The sequence below is a fragment of the Colobus angolensis genome, unplaced genomic scaffold, assembly GCF_000951035.1.
Source record: "Colobus angolensis palliatus isolate OR3802 unplaced genomic scaffold, Cang.pa_1.0 Scaffold3, whole genome shotgun sequence".
Lineage (NCBI taxonomy): Eukaryota > Metazoa > Chordata > Mammalia > Primates > Cercopithecidae > Colobus > Colobus angolensis.
In genome coordinates, this window is record NW_012116265.1 from 25455469 (window position 1) to 25476829 (window position 21361).

The 21361-nt window shown below is 53.4% G+C and overlaps 1 protein-coding gene across 5 annotated transcripts in view; it reads left to right on the forward strand.

Moving 5' to 3' along the window:
* Positions 1 to 21361, forward strand: part of ACTN1 (actinin, alpha 1) — a 105913-nt gene that overhangs the window by 81940 nt on the left and 2612 nt on the right. For 3 of the 5 annotated variants that reach the window (XM_011949691.1, XM_011949695.1, XM_011949696.1), the window contains exons 9-20: positions 5579 to 5671; positions 7041 to 7271; positions 9041 to 9188; positions 12543 to 12693; positions 13227 to 13335; positions 13800 to 13940; positions 15053 to 15235; positions 15516 to 15650; positions 17130 to 17309; positions 17993 to 18139; positions 19581 to 19646; positions 20879 to 21037. In XM_011949691.1, the coding sequence (XP_011805081.1) occupies positions 5579 to 5671; positions 7041 to 7271; positions 9041 to 9188; positions 12543 to 12693; positions 13227 to 13335; positions 13800 to 13940; positions 15053 to 15235; positions 15516 to 15650; positions 17130 to 17309; positions 17993 to 18139; positions 19581 to 19646; positions 20879 to 21037 (1743 nt within the window). Of the gene's footprint in view, positions 1 to 5578; positions 5672 to 7040; positions 7272 to 9040; positions 9189 to 12542; positions 12694 to 13226; positions 13336 to 13799; positions 13941 to 15052; positions 15236 to 15515; positions 15651 to 17129; positions 17310 to 17992; positions 18140 to 19031; positions 19113 to 19580; positions 19647 to 20878; positions 21038 to 21361 lie in introns of all 5 variants that reach the window. The other 2 variants (XM_011949693.1, XM_011949694.1) reach the window with 2 other exon arrangements.

The window sequence follows — 21361 nt, forward strand, 5'->3', positions numbered from 1 at the left end:
GGTGTATGGGGTGTGGGGACTGTGGTGTGTGAGGTGTGTGTGTATGAAGGTGTATGGGGTGTGGGGACTGTGGTGTGTGTGGTGTGTAGGAGGTGTGAGGGATGTGTGCTGTGGGTGTGAGGTAGGGTGTGAAGTGTGTGTGTGGTGTAGGTGAGGTGTGTGTGGTGTGGAGGGGTGTGGTGTGCTGTGGGTGTGAGGTGTAGGGTGTGAGGTGTGTGTGGTGTGGAGGGGTATGGTGAGCTGTGGGTGTGAGGTATGTGTGTGGTGTGAGGTGCGGTGTGTGTGGCATGTGTGTGGAGTGAAGGGGAGTGCTGTGGCTGTGGGTGTGAGGTGTAGGGTGTGTGGTGTGGAGGGGTGTGGTGTGCTGTGGGTGTGAGGTATAGGGTGTGAGGTGTAGGTGTGGTGTGGGTATGATGTGTGTGTGTGGTGTGAGGTGTGGCGTGTGTGGTGTGTGTGTGTGGAGTGAAGGGGAGTGCTGTGGGTGTGGATGTGTGAGGGGTGTGTGGTGTGGGTGGTGTGTGGGTAACAGCTTGCTCTTGCTCCCAAATCTCATGCCACCTCCCCATGCCCCCCTCCCTTTCACTCATCCCTGTTGCAACCATTTCATGCTGCTTTTATCCACACCTGAGGGCAAGGTCACAGCTGGGTTGGTGGTGGTGGTGGTTGTCCTCTCATGTCCTGGTCAGGGGTCTGACCCAGAGTTGCCCCCACCACGTCTAAGGCGACTGCTTCGATCTGAGCAGGCAGGGGAGGGGAACCCCACCTCGCCGTGTGTGGTGGGGCTGATGGAGAGGAAGGACTCTTCCTGACTCACATACTCCTGTCTTGTCTGTCTTCGGGCTGGCACCAATGGGGAAAATCTTCCAAAACCCGTGCCCAGTGCCCTCCATCCTCTCCACTGTCTTTCTGTCACCCAAACTTGTACAGTGGAATGAAAAGGCAACAGCGCCTAATGTGTGTGTGCACGTGTGGTGCACGGCTTGTGTGCCTGTACAGGCCCGTGCTGTATAAGTCTGTGTACTGATTTGCCTCATTAGATGAGGACCAACTGCTGTTTGACAGGTGGGTTTTGGTTCTAATTCTTTCTCTGCTTCCCTCTCCCCTCCTCTTCCCTTACAGGGACTTAGAATGGGTGGAGACCATTAAGATTTTGTTGATGTAGCTCGTGTTTCAGAGTTCATGGTCTGCTGTTTCTGAGAAAGAACACTTGAAGGCATGGACTCAATCTGAGAGAAATTCATGAGCCATCTGGGAAAACCCTAAAAAAAAAGAGCCGGCAGTGGCTGCGGTCTGACCTGTGCCTTGCTCTGCCCCAGATCTGAGCAGGGCAGGTGCAGTCACAGGACTGCCGGCCACCAAGGTGGTCTTGAGTAGCAGAAACTTGAACATGAGGGTCTGTAGGGGGAAGGCTTAGCAAGCCCTTGGGAAGGGGCAGACAGTGTTGTGGAGGGAGGTGACCACAGCTTGTGCAAGAAGCTTTGGGGTGTGCAGGCGGAGCCTGCGGCAGGAGAGGAAGCTGGCAAAGTGTGGGCTGCCTGGGGAAAGGGGCCAATTCCCCTCTGCCTGGTCACCCACCCTGGCCCACTCACCACAAGGAAGGTTGGATGCCTGGTCTGAGATCCCTGCTGATCTGGAGCTCTCTTAGCAGGAACCCTGGGCTTGGTGGCTGACTCAGGACAGAGGGAAAGACTGGGCAGTGGACAGCCGTGGGGAGAATAAAAAAGCAGGTCCAGCTAGATTTGGGAACGTTTTGGCTAAAGATGACATAGATGAGATCCTCGTAGCATTCATGTGAATCTGTGGGTTGTGGGTGGTGGAGCCACAGCACATCATCTGGCCATGTTTGGGTGTTTTGATGTCACCTTGGAGACAGTTCCTCTCCAGACTGTGCCTGTATCAGGCAATCGGATGCTGACTATTAGGGTAGCAGTTTGGCTTGGGATAGCTAAGTACTCGGGAATAACAATAGTTCATATCTTTTAAAAAATAACTCTTGAATATACAACAAAATTCATTGTATGTTAAGTTGTGTAATAGCACAGCCTAAAGTAGGCCAAAAAAACATGAAAATTCGGGTTGGGTGCATTGGCTCACACCTGTAATCCCAGCACTTTGGGAGTTGAGGCTGGTGGATCACCTGAGGTCAGGAATTTGAGACCAGCTTGGCCAACATGGCGAAACCCCATCTCTACTGAAAATACAGAAATTAACCAGATCTGGTGGCACGCACCTGTAATCCCAGCTACTCAGGAGGCTGAGGCAGGAGAATGGCTTGAACCCTGGAGGCGGAGGTTGCAGTGAGCCGAGATTGTGCCATCGCGCTCCAGCCTGGGTGACAGAGCAAGACTCTGTCTCAAAAAACAAACAAAATAAAACAAACCAAAATGACCAGGAAAATACCAACTAAGGGAAAGGAAACACAGATTTCTAGTAGTCTTCTCCTTTGGCACTTGGAAGCAACATTTTGCTCATTTCCAGAGAATATTTTCTGAACCCATCAATTATCTGTTGCATCTGTTACATTATCTCATGTCAGGGCGCCTGGTTCTTCTTGCTGGGGTCCAGAGAGGCCCATCTCCTCTTCAGGAATAGCCTGAAGCCAGGGCTCTCCCGGGGTTCTCTTCTGAAGTTGCTTCTGAAGCTGCTTCAGTTCCTGAGGTTCTCAGGGAAGGAATCTTTCCTCCCCTAGAACAAATCTCTCCTTTGAACTTCTGGACTAAAGCGTCTTTGAGATTCTTTATGTACTTGGTGGTTCTGGGTGCCTCTCTCCTAGATCCCTCAGAGTTCATGGGGTTCTTGTAGCTATGAGAGGAAAACGCTAGAAAACCAGGAATTTGAGGTGATGGGGAAAGCCTGTCATCCCTAACAGGCTTTTCTTCTGCTCCCGGGATCATGTCCCATGGGCCTGACTAAGCCTGGCCTTCCCAGCTGACCTCAACTTACTTCTCAGACTGAGGCTGGTGGGTGATGAAGCTGCTTTCATCAAGGGACCACTATGGAAGCAGGTCCAACTCATCACCCAGTGGGCTTCTCTGGGGTGCAGCCTGCCTGTTGGGGGAGTCAGGCTGCGAGAGAAAGGGAAAGGATGAGGTTCTGAGGATTCTGCCGTGGTTTTTTTTTTAGAGAAATCAAATCTGGACTTCAGGAACCTACTTTCTAGAGGTACTGTAGGAGCTGGGCTGTCCCTCAAGGGAGCCCCGCTGGAGTCTGCAGGCTGGCCCGCCATACAGAAAGGGCTCTCACGTCTCCCATGGTACTTGTGTGTTATTTCTGAAGGCTGGTTCACTGGTTATAATGGACGGTATTCTCAGTCAGTCTCCTTCTGGAGAGGCCAGCCTGGGAGCAAGTGGCTGAGACTCAGGCTTGGGAACGCGGTCGGATCTTTGTGGAAAGTCCCCAGGAGGCCCACCCGGAATCTCCCCCAGACTTCATCCAGAAGGGAGCCCTTCTGACCCTGACCCTGACCCTGGAGTAGTCAGTAGGCTCTTAGGGATGGGCGAGGCTCTTGCAGTCCCACAGGACACATGTAAAATCCCATGAATGCAGACCTCAGTCCATCAGTTTGATAAACTGGCACACATCAGAGTTTATGACCCTTGAGCCGATGGATCAGGAGAGTAACAAAGTGAAGGTGGCTTTATCCAAGAAAATCACAGCCACAATTGCTTCATGCCAGTGATGAGTAGCTGCCAAGGAGTTTCAGCTGTTTGAGCGGCACATCTCTGGCATAGTCTGCAGGGGTGGCACATCCTCACAAAAACATCAGCCTGGAGGAGGACACACGGGTCTCTCCACAGCCCCCTGTCCCAGCCTTCAAGGGAAGTAGTCTGGGGCTTCCAGCAAGTTGCTCTCCAGCCAGCCCCATGAGGCTGCTGGCCTGGTTCCCGTGGCCCCGCTTGCTTTCTGGGGCTCCACGTCTCCTGGGCAGGCTTCAGGAAAAGCATTTCCCTCCTCGTTGCTTCTTGGGATTCCCCATGGGTGCTTGTTGGTTCTCGAGAGAAATGGCGATCAGTCAGGAGTTGTGGGTGAGAAGCAGCCATGGCATCTCCAGGACAGGGTTGAGTTGGGGGCAGGGGGCGAGGGCCTAAGGATGTGACTCCCTGTCTCAGTTTCTTGAGGCCCAGGACTCAAAGTCCCCACCTCAGGGGACTCTTAGACCACCCTCTGGCCACTCCCACCTTCTCCTTATTGCTTCTCCCAACCCACTCTGACACCTTGCTCTGCAGGGGGTGCCTCCCTTGACCTCCTTGACTGTGTTTCTGACAGGGCCTTTAGGATGATCTCATTCTGCCCCTTACCCCCGTGCCCCACACACCCCAGCACAGTCATCCACAAAGCACATGATTTGGTGGGTGGATGTCTTATTCGAGAAGTTCTTCAAGAAAAAAACATTTCCATCTTCCATCTTAGTCATTCCTTCCAATTCTAAGCACGTTCATTCTCAGGAAGCTCTTCCTTACGACCAGCCTCAGTTCATCTTGCTACAGTTGAAACCTCTTTTGTCATGTTCATCAACCAGTTGTGAGGTCCTATCTTTCAACCCGTTAATCCAGGGATCATTTTTCATCTGCAGGACACCCTTCTCCAGGGTCCCAGGAGATACTAGCTTCTCCCACCCCCAGGCTGTCTTCCTTTCTACCTTCTGGCCCCCAAAAGGCTTTGAGTTCACTTCTCCCTTGGCGTAAGGTTGGAATGTATGCAAGAACACAGCTGGATTTTAAAACCACCTGTGTGAAGTGGACTCAGGAATGCTGGGTCCCTGCTGGTGTTAGGGGTACAGTAGCCCCCACAGCTGCAGAAGGCGCTCTCCCATTAAGGTTTCTTGGTCTTTGCCTGGGTTGCCATTCAGTCCCTTTCCCTTCCCTTCCCTTTGCTGTTGAGGCCTGTCTTGGGTCCCTGCTAGCCCGGCACACAGCGCATGATGTGTGCTTAGCTGTCCCGGAGGGGCCTGCGCTGGGCTTGCTGGGCATTGTGTCCATACTTGGTTGATCTGGAAGTCTGGACTTGGGTGCAGTAGAGGGGTCCCTCAGTTTTCTCTAAAGTGCTTCAGGCTTTGGGCCAAGAGCCTTGGGATTTTCTGCAGGGATCCCGAGAGGTCCCACGATTTCTCAGTCAGCACTTTATCCCAGGACTCCCAGATTTGAATTCCCACATCTCCAAGATCCTGGAAAATCCAGCCAGAGGTCCTAAGCCTTGGAATTCCAGTGCCTCCACTTGGAATTCCAGGATGGGTATGAATTTTCTCACCACTCCACCTGACCTGAGCATTTTGATTATATCAGTCATTGGATTAGTTTCTTCCCAACCTGCAGGTTGGGCCTTAAACTCAGGCTGTTCTCCAGGGGCCCAGTTCAGCCACCAAGATCTCTGTCCAGGCTCACCTGACCCATGGGACCTGGCCATGGGCTGGCAAGGAGGATGGTAAGGAGAGAGGAGGAATGTGGCCTTACAGCCTTCTTAACTCCCTTCCAGTCACAGGGAGCTGCAGGGATGGGAGGGGCTTTGTCAGCACAGGTGTGTACCAGGTGCCCCTGCTGCTGGGGCTGGCTGGTCGTGACTCTCTCTGTCTTGTTGCCAGGCGGAGACAGCAGCCAATCGCATCTGCAAGGTGTTGGCCGTCAACCAGGAGAACGAGCAGCTTATGGAAGACTACGAGAAGCTGGCCAGTGATGTGGGTACCCCCTGGGTTCACCTGGCCTGTCTCTAGCAAGAGTCAATCCCCTAGAACGTGTACCTCCAAATCTTTCCTTGGAGCGTAGTCCCAGGCTGGTATAGTCTCTGATCCCAATACAGCTAGTCCAGGGCAGCCTGAGCTCTGTTGTGGCTCTCCCAGAAAGTAGTGAGGTGGGGGCAGAGGCCAGTCCCTGAGTCATCATGAGCCTAGGATATCCCTTTGCCTCTCAGGGTCTGGTTTTTTTCACTTGTCAAGTGAGAGTTGAGCCAGGGGATGTCAGAGCCCTTTCCAGCCTGGTGTACTCTTAGTCTGTGAGTTTTTCTTCAATGAGAAAAGGAGCGCATCTTGTTCTAAGAGGGTGAGGGTAGGGCTTTTGGTAAATTAGTGCTGGCTCAGGCTAGCATAGCAGCTACCAAACGTAGCGGCTGTCCCCTACTTTTCAGGGGACAGGATTACGCAATGCTGGGTTTCCTGTTCTGCCATTGGCTACATTTGGGTTAAGCCTCCTCCTCTTGAAAGAATTCAGCCCTTTGAGCTGCTCAGTCCAGGCTCTTGGGGGATCTGCTGCCCAGCATAGTAAGAACCCAGGTTCTGGAACCCAAGTACCTGGGTTTAAATTTCTGCCATTCCAGCCAGGTCACCTTGGCAAGTTCCAGGACCTGGTAGGGCCTTGGTTGCCTCCTCTGTAACATGCAGATGATCACAGCCCTTAGCTTCGTAGTGTTTCTGTGATGATTCAGATGAGTCCATGTGTGTGATGTGCCTGGCCCCCTGCAGGTGTTCAGTGTATTCCTATTGTCATGTGCACCCCTCCACCTTCTCCACCACCATCACCTTGGCTCAAGGAAAACAGTCCAGGCTGTGCCTGCTTGTGCTCCAGGCCAGCTCTCTGCCCAGAAGCCAGTCTCTTCCCTTTTAAGTCAGAGACCCACATTCTAGATTCCTAGGAAGTCAGATGGCAAGAACTTCTGGAAACAGCTATTAACCCCCTCCATGGTAAAGATGAGGAAACTGTGACCAAGTCAGTTAGAACCTGGTGCTAAAACCCAGGTTTCCTTCCTGCCTTTTAGTTGCACTATTTTCACACCAGGTCTATGGGTCTTCCCTGAGCAAAGCAGGGAGGTTGAGTGATGTGACTGTGAGTCGACGTACTCTAGTAGCCAGGCTTCACGAAGCCTGTGGTTCTCAAAGGGAACACCCTGGAAGCTGGCTTCATGGCCTGGGAAATGTTGGTAATTGGGAAGGAGTGTGCTATCAGGAGAGACCCCTTCCCCTTGCGGGAAGGACTGGGAGGAGAGGGAGGCTGGCTCTAGCACACTCCCTCCCCGTGTCCTCACCTCCTGCCCCCACCGCCTTCCCGCCCTAGCTGTTGGAATGGATCCGCCGCACCATCCCGTGGCTGGAGAACCGGGTGCCCGAGAACACCATGCATGCCATGCAGCAGAAGCTGGAGGACTTCCGGGACTACCGGCGCCTGCACAAGCCGCCCAAGGTGCAGGAGAAGTGCCAGCTGGAGATCAACTTCAACACGCTGCAGACCAAGCTGCGGCTCAGCAACCGGCCCGCCTTCATGCCCTCCGAGGGCAGGATGGTCTCGGTGAGCACTGGGGGTGATCCTGGGCCCCTAAACTGGACTGCTTCCACCTCTGAGCTGCTCCTAGTCGTGGTCAAAGTCAGCTTTATGGGGGTGGGGATGGGTGTGTTTGCTTCTGCCTACATACACTGCTCCAGAAGTCACTTCCCCTTCCAGTTACCACCCAGGCACAAGCCCAAACTCGGCCATGTGGGGCAGCCCCCTCTGCCCAGACCATTCTGGGTCAGGCTTGCCCTTCAGACCCCTGAGCATCTACTCCAGACCTCCCTCTCACAAAAAATCATCCCTGTGAACACGATGCTTTTTGACACCCTGAACAAAACAGGGCATAATTGAATCGCAGTCAAGTTGATTTCTACTTCCATGGAATCTTAAGTAGTTAAAACATGTTATTACTTAAGTAATAGTTTCGTGGGGTTTTTTGAGTAGTACATTTCAAAGATACAAATAAGCAAAATACAGAACATAGAAATTACTGAAGATCTTACTACCTAGTATCAACTTTAAAAAAATGATTTTAATCTTTTTGGTTTTTTCATGTAAATATTTGAGGGAATCCTAAAGCATATGTATTTGAAATTAAACATTTTTCCCCATTTTTGTACTCAAGTGTCCACTGACAGATAACTAAAGCATGTTTTATATAATAAGCTGCTTTTTAAAAAAACCGAAAAACTCCAATCTTATATTATATTCTGACCAGCTTTCCATGTCATAAAATACTCTTCTTTTAGGTTATTTTTGTTATTCATCCCCCTTGACATTGTCTCCACAACTTAGGGAAAAATTGTATAAGCCAGAGAAACACTCAGAAGAAAATGTAAGAAATTTGCCATGACGGAGCTTTTTGTCCCTAAGTGAAAAGTAACAGGAGCGTCCCAGGCACACGACAGCTGTAGAAGGGGAGGGTGAAAGGCAGGCAGCATTGTGGGGAGAGCAACCCAGGGGGTGGTGGAGGGAGCATACATTGCAAGTGTGTCTGCAGTTTGGAAAGTTGCCGTCATTTCGGGGCTCCAAAGCTGAATCGGTAGCTTTTAGGTGGCCAGAGCCAGTGCTAGCCTAAGGATGCTCTATGAGAATTAGACAGAGTACCCTTTCTGGGGGACAGATGTAGCTTGGCCTGGGGACATATGATGGGGAGGGTGGCTTGCAGGGTGTAACCCCAGCGACTGCCCAGCTGGGTACCGTTGCACAAACAAGGCATGGCCCTGTCTGAAGGGGCGTGTGGGTTTGCACTCGGCATCTGTCCTCCCAGAATTCTGGCCGGCTCACCCAGGCTGGGGTCTCTGTAGGCCCCAGGCTACTGCCCAGAGGCCTGAGTCCATGAATGGATCCAGGACCGTGGGGAGGCTGGGCAGCTCCAGTGCCTGCTTGCCTCATTCATTGTTGGTCTGTTTACCTGGGGGGGCCCTTTGCCTTAGCACATGTGTGGCCCCTGTGATTGGATAGAGTCCTGTGGGAAACCAGTCCTAGTCAGGGAGAGCCCGGGGCTGTTTCCCCATAGGACTCTATTCTCAAAGTCCCATAGCTGGGTGACCAATGTAGACGCAGGTCCCATGCCTTGCCCAGGAGGACTGGCTCCTGGGAGCCCAGAAAATACCAGTGGGAGATGGGAGGTAAGGTGGGGCAGCCTGGTTGGGGTGGATCTGGGGCAGAGATAGGGAAGAGGCTCTTCCTGGAATGCATGGGGCACCTTCAGGGGTCTAGGGGGCCAGGGGACCTTAAGCCTAGGCCCAAGGCAGATCCTGACCCTGCACCTCCCATCCCCACAGGACATCAACAATGCCTGGGGCTGCCTGGAGCAGGTGGAGAAGGGCTATGAGGAGTGGTTGCTGAATGAGATCCGGAGGCTGGAGCGGCTGGACCACCTGGCAGAGAAGTTCCGGCAGAAGGCCTCCATCCACGAGGCCTGGACTGACGGTGAGGCCGACCCAGCCTCCTGCCTCCCCAGGGCTTCACTTTCCTACTCTCCAGCCCAGCCGGCAGCCGCTACGCTATTCTTTGCTTTTCTTTGTTTCATTTGGTCTCTTACTAGTTCCATGGCATTAGGCAAGTTCATTAGCCTTCTGGTTGCCTCAGCTTCCTCATCTGTAAAGTGGGGATAATAATAGTACCAACCTCACAGGCTTATAAGAATTGAATCAGTTAATACATAACGAAGTTCTGAGGGGAGTTCCTGCATAGTGCAGTGCGGTGTGAATGTTCACCTTGCAGTCAAATGCTCTAGCACCTGAGTGTTCACTTTGGTTTTTTGTTTTTTGGGGGGGGTTTTTGAGACAGAATTTTGCTCGTTGCCCAGGATCGAGTGCAATGGCAGAATCTCGGCTCACCGCAACCTCTGCTTCCTGGGTTCAAGCGATTCTCCTGCCCCAGCCTCCCTAGTAGCTGGGACTACAGGTGCCTGCCACCATGCCCAGCTAATTTTTGTATTTTTAGTTTCACCATGTTGGTCAGGCTGGTTTTGAACTCCTGATCTCAGGTGATCCATCTGCTTCTGCCTCCTGAAGTGTTGGGGTTACAGGTGTGAGCCACTGCACCCAGCTGTATAACGTCATCTTAAGGAATTGTGTCTACAAAGACCCTATTTCCAAATAAGGTTCCATCTCGAGGTTCTGAGTTGACATGAGTTTTATGGGGGACCCCATTCGACCTAATTCAGCCTCCTCACAGGGTTGTTGTGAGGCTTCAGTATTATAGTACATTTCATGTTTATGGTTTTCATCTGTTCAGTTCTTTTTCCTGTATTTCCTGGCCTCCAATTACAATGAACCAGCCTTTGTCTTAGCACATGTGTGTCCCTGTTACTCCAACCTTGAGGCTCTTGGGGACGTGTCTGGTGTCTGCTTATTGGCAGCTAAGGTGAACTCTGAAGAGAGAGGATCATACCTAGGATAGTGTTTCCCCGGAACCTGGACCACGGCTGGAGGTGGGGAACAGGCTGCCCATCTGCTGGGGCCCCTCCGGCCATTTCAGCTGGAGTCTGGGGCAGACCCATTGGCCGGCGGAGCTCAGTGCCCTAAGACTCCCCCATTCAGCCCTGTTTTGTACTCCTCAGACCTTAGGTTGGAGATGAGAAGGAAGAACCATACCCCAAGGCCATTTGGGAGTGGCTTGGCTTGGTGTAGGGCAGCGGTCCCCAGCCTTGTTGGCACCAGGGACCAGTTTCGTGGAAGACAGTTTTTCCGCAGAGTGGGGAGGAGGCAGATGCTTTCAGGATGGCTGTTCTACTTCAGATCATCAGGCATTAGATTCTCATAAGGAGCACACAACCTAGATCCCTCGCATGCGCAGTTCACAATAGAGTTTGAGCTCCTGTGAGAATCTAATGCCGCCCCTGACTCAACAGGAGGCGGAGCTCAGGTGGTAATGCTCACCCACCTGCTGGCTTACCTCCTGCTGTTTGGCCCAGTTCATAACAGGCCACGGACTGGTACCAGTCTATGGCCCGGCGGGTGGGGGCCCCTGGTGTAGGGGATGGAGTGTGCTTGACTGGCTAAGGGGGGTTGGGTCTAGTTCCCCTTTGTAAGTAAAATGCTGGGCTTGCACACAATGGTTAGAGGTTGCTGCCCCCACTTCCACTGTGTGTGTGTGGAGTTATTTATCCAGGCGTGGACAGGGCAGAGTGGAGGAGGGATAGTGGGGATTGCACTGATTCATCACCTGCTTCTATCGGGTCCAGCTCACAGCCAAGGTACAGAGGAAAGATTGACCTTGTCGGCTTGCCAGCCACCAGCAGGGGCACGAGAAGTGCTGGCATGCTGGCACAGCCTCTGGGGAAAGCAGTTTGGCTACACGTATTCACGTCTACCAATTTTACTACACTCTAACCTGGGAATTCCATTTCTTGAGACTGTCTAAAGAATCCATCCTGAACATGGAGACATCTACACTAGGGCAAGCCGAGGGGCCCAGCACGCCACAGGACAGTGAAGGGTTAGGGCGGTGGACGTGCAGCCTTTCAGCAGACATCTGCATGAGAAGACTGTGGAGCCAGGGTAGAAATTCCAATAATGTGCTGCTAATTTTTTTTTTTTTGAGACAGAGTCTCGCTCTGTCACCAGGCTGGAGTGCAGTGGCACGATCTTGGCTCACTGCAACCTCCAACTCCCTGGTTCAAGCGATTCTCCTGCCTCAGCCTCCCAAGTAGCTGGGATTACAGGCATGTGCTACCACGCCCAGCTAATTTTTGTATTTTTAATAGACACGGGGTTTCACCATGTTGGTCAGGATGGTCTCGATCTCCTGATGACCTCGTGATCTGCCCGCCTCAGCCTCCCAAAGTGCTGGGATTACAGGCGTGAGCCACCACGCCTGACCAATGTGCTGCTAAATATTTTAAAAGCAGGAAACATAATTTATATATGCCCAAAGCGTTCACAGAATATCCACATAAGGAAGGACTGAATAGGAGTGGATAAGTAGGCTTACCTATAATTTTTTCTAAACTTGATGTATTACCATTCTGTTTTAAAGAAGAAAGAACAGGGGGCAGGAAAGAAATGCCGCCTGGGGACACAGCCTTGGCTCCCAGCCCAGCCTTATTTTTTGAGATAGGCTGAGCATCCCAGCAGCAGAGGGTTGGGTGTGTGAGTGAGGGAGGCCGGGCCAGCCCCCGTCCTGTGCCTGTTAACTTCACAAGGCAGCTGGTGAGCATCGTCTAACAATGACTGTGGGAGGTCATTTCTTGTTCCTGCTTTCCTCCTGTGGAAACAAATTTAAGAAACGCAAGACCTGCTCATGCCCTGTAAAGAGAGGGCAGTGTGTCTGAGGGTCAGAGAAGGCACTAGCCACTGTCAGATTCTGTGCAGAGTGTACTGGACACACCGACCCAGGGAAGGGGCCCCTGCAGGGCTGCCGGCCGCCAGTGACAGTAACTGGGGACATTCTAAAGGCAGGGTGCCCCTGAGGTGCTTGGGTTGTTTTTTTCCTGGTTATACCAGAGGGTGTGGATGGCTGTGTTGCCTGTTGTGTTTCCTGTTGTGTGTATAATGTCATGCCCTATGCGTTCCCGCAGACTTCTGCATAACCTTCCTACGTAGACACTATCATGGCCTTGGAGGTGCCGTGAGGAGAGCAGTGCTTTTCCCCGTTGCGCCCGTGGTTGGATGTTCTAGTTGCACATTTGCTTTTGTACACTGCAGATCCCTACACAATGGGCACCTCTGTGGGAAGCACCCCCAGAAGTGGAGCTCCTGGGGCCCTGAGGGGTGGGCGGTTGGGACCAAGGAGACGCTTCTCACTCTTGCTCAGGCATGTGGTCCTCTCTCAATCCAGGCAAAGAGGCCATGCTGCGACAGAAGGACTATGAGACGGCCACCCTCTCGGAGATCAAGGCCCTGCTCAAGAAGCATGAGGCCTTCGAGAGTGACCTGGCTGCCCACCAGGACCGTGTGGAGCAGATTGCCGCCATTGCACAGGAACTCAAGTAGGTGGCCCCAGATACCCCTGCCCTGTAGCGCCCTGTGGTGAGGGGCCAAGGCTGGGCTTTCTCAGCTGCTGGGGGAGGTGGGGGTGTGGCCATGGAAGGTGGGTGCCCAGGTGGGAAGGGAGTCTACGCAGAAGACAAATCTCTCTCCTGGTGGGGAAGGAGCCCGGGACCACAGCCTTCCTGTTAAAGGCCACCAGTTCTCACCTGTAGCTAGTACAGGAGCAGAGGGTGACCAAGCCTTGGTTCCGAGCTTTCTGGTTGGGCCTTGAGGGCTCCCTGCCGTTGGCCATTGGGGTGAAGGCTGGTGTCACCTCCAGCCATGATTGGGGAAGGGGTCTTCTTTGGTCTCCTCTCTGCGAGTCTCCTGAAAGAGGGGAGGGGGTGGAAGGAGTGCCTGGAAGGTCTCTTGAAGGGAGTGCCCCTGGCTCTTGCCAGCACCACCAGCCACCCCACTGGCAGCCTCAGGGAGAGGGAGATGGGCCATGAAATTAACCTGGGTCCCCCGACTTCCTTGTCTCTTCCCTCCCCAGTGAGCTGGACTATTATGACTCACCCAGTGTCAACGCCCGTTGCCAAAAGATCTGTGACCAGTGGGACAATCTGGGGGCCCTAACTCAGAAGCGAAGGGAAGCTCTGGAGGTGAGGGGTCCCAGAGAGAGATCTAGGCCCATATCCAGCAGCCCTGAGGTGCTCCTTCCTGTTTCTTGACTCTCTTTGCTTTGGGCTAAAAGACTGTGGGTTCCCCAGACCTCCCCCAACCCTGGCCTAAATGTGGAAGATTTACTTTGGCACAGGATTTGGACTTTGCCCTCATGGCGATGCCTCCTCTCTTGCCCTCACTTGTCTCATCCTCCCAGTTTAGTGTGCTTTACAGCCCAACCCCAGCCATTTGAGAACCCTCCTATTCTACACAACAGACTCTGGGAGCCAGGCCAGGTGACTGTGATGTGAGATGGTTCAGACACCTGGCAGGAAGAGCTTGTTCTTTCTGCCTGATTGAGGCAGTGCTTCTAGACCTGGGGCTCACCAGGAGGATCTCAATAGGAGTGGGGGATGATTCTGGACATCACTGTACTAACGCCCACCCTATTTGGCACTCCCAGCGGACCGAGAAGCTGCTGGAGACCATTGACCAGCTGTACTTGGAGTATGCCAAGCGGGCCGCACCCTTCAACAACTGGATGGAGGGGGCCATGGAGGACCTGCAGGACACCTTCATTGTGCACACCATTGAGGAGATCCAGGTGAGCCCCACCCCCCTCCCCAGAGGCTGGCTCCCCTGGGGCCCTTGGCCCACGCTCTGCGGGTCACTTTTGCAGGACTGCCCCTGAGGAAGAGCATCCCAATGATTTTATAGACACAAAACCTTTGCATTTGACTTATTTTGACAAGATAATATATGTGCATGGTCTAAAATAAAAAAAAAAATTAAAAATGTGTATGATAGGGTCTCCCTCTGACTCCTTATCCTCCAGTCCCTAGTTCTCTCCCCAAAGGTAAGAATTTGACTACAGTCTCTGCACACAAGCAAATATGTTTGTTTCTATGATTTGCACCCTTTTTGTATAAAACAAAAATTAGCTTTTATTATATACCGTATTCTAAATCTTGATTTTTATTTATTTTATTTTTTTAGAGACAAGGTCTCGCTCTGTCACCCAGGCTGGAGTGCAGTAGTGGGATCATAGCTCACTACAGCCTCCAACTCCTGGGCTTAAGGGATCCTCTTGCTGCAGCCTCCATAGTAACTGGGACTACAAACTCACATCACTATGCCTGGCTAATTTTTTAATTTTTTTTTTGTGGAAATGGGGGTTTTTCTTTGTTGCCCAGGCTGGTCTCGAACTCCTGGCTTCAAGAGATCCTCCCATTTCAGCCTTCCAAAGTGCTGGGATTACAGTCATGAGTCACTGTGCTCAGCCGTGAACCTTGATTTTTAATGTAACATTTATTTGGAGCTCATTTCACATCAGTTAGCAGCTTCCTCAGTCTTTCATGCAGCTGCAGAGTACTGGGTTTAAAAGGTTTTGCCAGGAGCTAAGGAAGTCCATGTTGTGGGAGGTCATCTGGGGAGTGAGCCTCTGGAGCAGCCCTTCTCCTTGACCTGTCAGGTGGTGAACACGCCAGAGGGTTTGCTGTTCATTTCACCAGCCCTAAGGATGAAACTATTGCTTTTGATGACTGTGGCTTCTCCTTCCTGTGGCCATACCTGCCATCCCAGTTCTCAGCCACAAGAATCTTTGAATTGATGCCTCCTGGTCTCCCAGCTGGTGTGGAACTCAACTTCCATGGCCCTTCCACTCACTTCTAGCGCTCCCTTTGTTCCTCTTACCCATATATTCCCATCTCTGTCCAGGGACTGACCACAGCCCATGAGCAATTCAAGGCCACCCTCCCTGATGCTGATAAGGAGCGTCTGGCTATCCTGGGCATCCACAACGAGGTGTCCAAGATTGTCCAGACCTACCACGTCAATATGGCGGGCACCAACCCCTACACAACCATCACGCCTCAGGAGATCAATGGCAAATGGGACCACGTGAGTTGAAGGGCATGGGCCGAGCCATCGTAAGTTTCATAAAGGCAGGGATTTTTGTCCATTTTAATTGATTTTTATCAATTTCATTTAAAATTGTCATATAGTAAACACTCATTATTTGTCCAAATGTCAAATGACTGGATTTCCAGAACAGGTTGACACCTTCACTCCTGTTCTGTTACTGACCGGCCCTTCCCCTCCTGGGTCCTCCATTTCCTCATCTGGCACATGGGCAGATGGCTGACCTGTCCCCAAAGTCGCCTTGTTATTCTTGCCCCAGGTGCGGCAGCTGGTGCCTCGGAGGGACCAAGCTCTGACGGAGGAGCATGCCCGACAGCAGCACAATGAGAGGCTACGCAAGCAGTTTGGGGCCCAGGCCAATGTCATCGGGCCCTGGATCCAGACCAAGATGGAGGTGGGTCCCGTGCTGGGAAGCCGTGCTGGGGCTCCCACCCCTCCCCACACTATCCCAGCCAGCCAGGCTGCCTGTCTCCCTGGGTGGGACCCATGGAGGACTGAGGCCCTGAGCCCACCATGGGTCTGCTCTCCTGTAGAAGGCTGTGGGGGTCTATGTGAGGAAGCCCTGCTGGCACTATCTGATTTGGGAGCAAAGACATATGAGGACACCACTAAGAAGCTGCCTATGGGCTCACGCCTGTAATCCCAGCACTTTGGGAGGCCGAGGCAGGTGGATCACCTGAGGTCAGGAGTTCGAGAGCAGCCTGGCCAACATGGTGAAACCCTGTCTCTACTAAAAATACAAAAATCAGCCAGGTGTGGTGATGCGTGCCTGTAATCCCAGCTACTTGGGAGCCTGGGGCAGAAAAATCACTTGAACCCGGTAGGCAGAGGTTGCAGTGAGCGAAGACTGTGCCATTGCACTGCAGCCTGGGCAACACAGCGAGACTCCATCGCAAAAAAAAAAAAAAAAAAGAAGAAGAAGAAGAAGCTGCCTGTGAAAGTCCCATAGGAGGGTCAGCTCCTGAGCACCTGATCCAGCTTAATCCCTTTGGTGTCTCTTGTTGACCAGGCCTCCCCTTCCTCTCCTCCTCCTCCTGAGCAATGAGCCTGGCCAAAGAAGATGATTGATCAATCCCAGAAAGAGAACTGAACCCCAGTGGAGCACAGAATGTTTTGCTGAATTGTGTGGGGTAGATAGTGGGGTGCTTTAGCAGATCAGGAAAGGGGCCCTGCTTGGCTAGAGCGTGGCCTCTGAGTTCCTTAAGGGCAGAGACCATGTTGAGTTCACATTTGTGTGTGTCGCCCCCCGCACCCCTGCCAGCACATTGTCCGTAGTAGACAGGCAGGAAATAGCTACTGGATTGAATTGAGTGGACAGAAAGTGCTTTCACAAACAAGGGTTGTTTACATGGATGAATAACAGACATAAATGGGCATTAGGCCTGGCCTACAGGGATGGATGGGATTCAGGTGGGCCAGGGCAGGCAGCCCAGGAGGCAGAACAGCAGGAGCAAGAGCATGGGCACTGAGGGAGGTGAGTGAGGTCTGCCGAGGCTATGAGGATCCTGGCTCAGTGGGTCCCTGAGATGGACAAGACTTGGGAAAGGGGCATTTGAATGGCAAGCAGAGGAGTGAATATTTAGGTTAGAACTGACCCTGCATTCCCTTCCTGAGGCTGACAGGTACCTGAGAGCTGGTAGGTATTTCATCCAGTGATAACAGTGCTTGTTATATACCTCTGTGGTGCTGTTTCCATACCTAGGAGCACCCATGCTAAAAGTGTCTTACTAATTACCAGTGATGGCCTCCTTAGGGCTGGGATAGGAACTGAGAATCATTTGAAGGCTTAACAAATGATTTTGGAGGCCCCAGTCCCCACCCTATGGGAGCAGAGTGAGGTGGTCTGACAAGGTGCCTCTTTCCTGGTGAGCAGGAGATCGGGAGGATCTCCATTGAGATGCACGGGACCCTGGAGGACCAGCTCAGCCACCTGCGGCAGTATGAGAAGAGCATTGTCAACTACAAGCCAAAGATTGATCAGCTGGAGGGCGACCACCAGCTCATCCAGGAGGCGCTCATCTTCGACAACAAGCACACCAACTACACCATGGAGGTGGGTGGGGCTGGCCTTGTTCCTCTCGGGGAGCCCATGTCCCCTTCTTTCCTTCCTCCTGGGTGGGGAAGTCTCCAAGGAAACAGGTCATAGTTGGAGGATAAATCACTTCACCTCTGAAGCCTCACATCTTCAACTTTTAGTACCTTTTACTTTCCCGAGGAACGTGTTGAGAATACATATTTCTAGGCCCCGTCTCTAGAATTTACTTCACTAGTTCTGGGGTGGAGTTCAGAATAAGCACTTCTGGTGGTTCCGGGTGCTGGCGGGCTCCAAACACTGGCTCAGGCACCTGCTTGTAAGATGGCTACTTGTTTTAACTGTGAAAGTGTGTGTGGGCTGGGGGTTGTGGGGTTGGAGGTTCGGGGAATCACACATTTTTTTGTCTCAATCTTTCCTACCCCCAAATCTGCCCCCCTTCCTGACCTGACCCCCATTGGCAAGTCCCGGTCTCTTTGCTCTCCCAGGCAGAGGCTGCCACCCTGCCCCCTTGATCATCTAGGGTCCCTGTCCTAGTAGGTTGTGCTTGTCCTGGTTCCCCTCCCTCTGGTGACACTCAGCCACACGGAAGGCCAAGTTTGATGGCTTTGGCCATTTTGATAGTTGGGGAGTAGGGTGGATAGGGGCCGCCAGGAGCCCAGGCCTGGGACCCCTTTGCTGACAGGCCTCTTGCCTGCCTGCAGCACATCCGTGTGGGCTGGGAGCAGCTGCTCACCACCATCGCCAGGACCATCAACGAGGTGGAGAACCAGATCCTGACCCGGGATGCCAAGGGCATCAGCCAGGAGCAGATGAATGAGTTCCGGGCCTCCTTCAACCACTTTGACCGGGTGAGAGCCCCACCCTGTGTTTTCTTAGTGCAGCCCCCAACCCCTGCCCCAGGGCCCTGGAGGGCACTTCCCCGGGATGTGGGCTGCCATGCAAGTGAGGAGGGAGAGAAAGGGGAAACTGCCATCAGCCTGCCCTGACTCGATGCACCCCACAAAACCAACCTTAGAAAACCTGTGTTGGTGCCTCATAAGCTTCCCTGCTTTCTGGGAGAGAGTGTTCATACTGTGGGTAGAAAGAGGACCTTTGACCCCTGACCCTTGCTCTCCTACCATGAAGAGTCACCTGCAGTGAAGGCTTGCTGCTCCCTGGCTGTGGAGACAGAGGAGCAGAAGAGAGACTCCTCCTGCCCTCGCTGGCCCTCACCCCTACCCTGACCTCCAGCGGCCTCTGGGACTCTGCTGGGGATGTCAGAGGCCTTGGTCCTGGGTTCCCATCCCAGCTCTGGGTCAGGCCGGGTTTTAGTGGGCTGCCCCTTCCCAGTGCCCTGGGGCTTGCGGGCGGTCCCAAGGCGTGGGAGCATGTTCTTGGGTGCTGCCCACCACCCCTGCCTGCTTCATGGCTCTCTAGGCACCTGGGGGAAGTCCCTGGGGAAGCCGGGGGGCTGGGTCACTTCTGGGGGAGCTTCTCACCCTTGTGGCTCATCACACCCCACTCTGGTCCTGCTCCCTGGAGCAGGGCTGTGTGTGCTGGGGGGAGGGCACCCCCTGGAGCCTCGTTGGTGTGTCTAACCGTGTGCACTTTTATTTCCCCTCCTCCCCCGCCCCCACCCTCCCTCCGCATGCCTGCCCCTGTGTCTCCCCACACACGCCACCCTCCCCCGGGGCATGCCCCCCTCACGGCTCCACCTCCCTGACACCGCATGGCTCGCTGCCTGGCGCACCGCGGCCCCAGGATCACTCCGGCACACTGGGTCCCGAGGAGTTCAAAGCCTGCCTCATCAGCTTGGGTTATGATATTGGCAACGACCCCCAGGTACTCGCCTCCTGCATGGAGCACGCTCAGGGGTGGCGTCTGGGGCGAGAAATAATGCGTTTTTCCTTTTTCTCTTCTCTCTGTCTGGATCTCCTGTCCCCCTCCTATGGGCCATGGGGCTCGTCCTCTCCTGCTGTCTCTGTCTGCCCTGTCACTGGTCCACCCTCTGCCCTGTGCTGTCTTTTGTGGCAACCTGCTGGGTGCCCACTGTCTTCCATCCTCACTGCTCTTCATCCCATGGGTGGATTTTTGCATCTCCCTGCTCTGTCTTCCTCCTGTCTTTGGACGTTGCCACCAATGTGTGTTTGCATCTTCTCCTCCTATGTTCCTTTCCCCGTCCTGATCCCCCACACCATAAACCTCATCCCCGCTCTGGCCATCTGTTCCTGTCTTCCTGGCCCCGGGCCGGCCCTTCCTCTTCCTGCCTTCCCGACCCTCCTTGTGTCTTGGTACCACTGCCCCCCACAGAAGAAGACAGGCATGATGGACACGGATGATTTCCGCGCCTGCCTGATCTCCATGGGTTACAACATGGTAACGTAAACCCCACCCTCTGTCTGCCCTGGTGAGGAGGCAGCCAGCTGGCGGGAGCGGCCAAGTCCCAGGAGTGGCAGGCTGGAGGCCCTCAGGCTAGGGATTGCCCTCTCTGGAGGAGCCACAAGGCCCATGTCCTTGGGGAAGATGGCTCCCTGAAAGCCGGCCCGGCCACCGGCCTGTGTGTATCCAGGAGCCCTGGCCTCCTCGTCTCAGTCTCTGTGCTACTTCATCTTCTGGTACTTCCTCACTCCCACTGTGGACAGCTGGGCTGACCCTGAGGCTGGCAGGAAGGACTGGTGGTGTGGGACATCCCAGGTTGGGGGTTGGCCTGCGTCACCTCACATGGAGCATGGAAATTGAGACTTCCACCTCTGTCCTGGCGGTGGCTCCGGTTGGGCCTGCTGCCCCTCTGGATTGTCCCAGGCCGTCCCCCATTCCCCAGCCTTCCTATTCTGTCCCCCCTCACACAGACATTCTGAGCAGGGCAGTCAGGTGACTCCTGGGCCATGGTGCCAAGTGAAGAGCTCACAGGCTGCCCAGTGCAGTGCAGAGCATGGGCATGGGGCTAGGAGCAGTGAACCTGGGAGTAAATCCCAGCCCTTCCATCATTAGCGTGTAGCCTCAGGTGAAGTGGGGGAACCCTATAGGACTGTTGCAAGGGTTAAATGAAGGAATTTAAGTCTGTGCATGTATCTGGCACATAGAAAATACAGTGTGGTGGGGAGAGAACAGATTCTAGAACCAGACTGCCCGAGTTCAAATCCCAGTTCTGCTGCTTCCTGGCTGTGTGACCCTGGGCAAGTCACTTAGCCTGTCTGGGCTTCAGATTTCTCATTTGTACAATGAAGATAATAAAATACCTACCTTTATGGTTGTAGTGAGGATTAAATGAATTGAAATAAAGCTTTTAGGTTAATACTTGGCACATAAGATATGCTGCATAGGTGGCAGCCATTGTTAATCGTTGTGATCACTGTAATTATTATCAACATGATTATTTGCTGTAAGAGGAACCCAGACGTCTGCAGGGCATGGGAAACCCTGAGCTGGGTCTCTCCTCTTGAGTGTTGTGTCCCCATCATACCCTTAGGACAACCCAGGTTAGGTCAGGGGGATGTGCCCTCCTCTTCCAGCCACAGGCTGATCTGAGCCCCCAGGGTCTTCAGTCCATTTGAGATATTCCCAGCAGGCCATGGGCTGACAGGCCTGGGGTTGGCTGTTTCCTCCAGGGAGAAGCAGAATTTGCCCGCATCATGAGCATTGTGGACCCCAACCGCCTGGGGGTAGTGACCTTCCAGGCCTTCATTGACTTCATGTCCCGCGAGACAGCCGATACAGATACAGCAGACCAAGTCATGGCTTCCTTCAAGATCCTGGCCGGGGACAAGGTGGGTGTTCTGTGGCATGGGCATTGTGCTGGGGTGGGAGGCACTGGCTGGACTGTGATCTAGAGGGGTGAGAGCTGGAACCGCCCCTTCTTCCAGGGTCCTTTGGCCTCTCCTTGTTTGCCACTTCTACCCATTTCTATAATGCCTTGGGCTCAGCTAAGGTGTCAGGACACAGGATTAGTATAAGTGACTCTCCCAGGATCACTGCTTGCCAGTGAGGGACTCCATAGCTGGGATGAAATGACGGGTGGCAGAGGGGAGTGGAGTGGTGTGGATGTGTAATTGGACTCTTGGAGTCCATCTGACAACCCCCGGGACTTCACC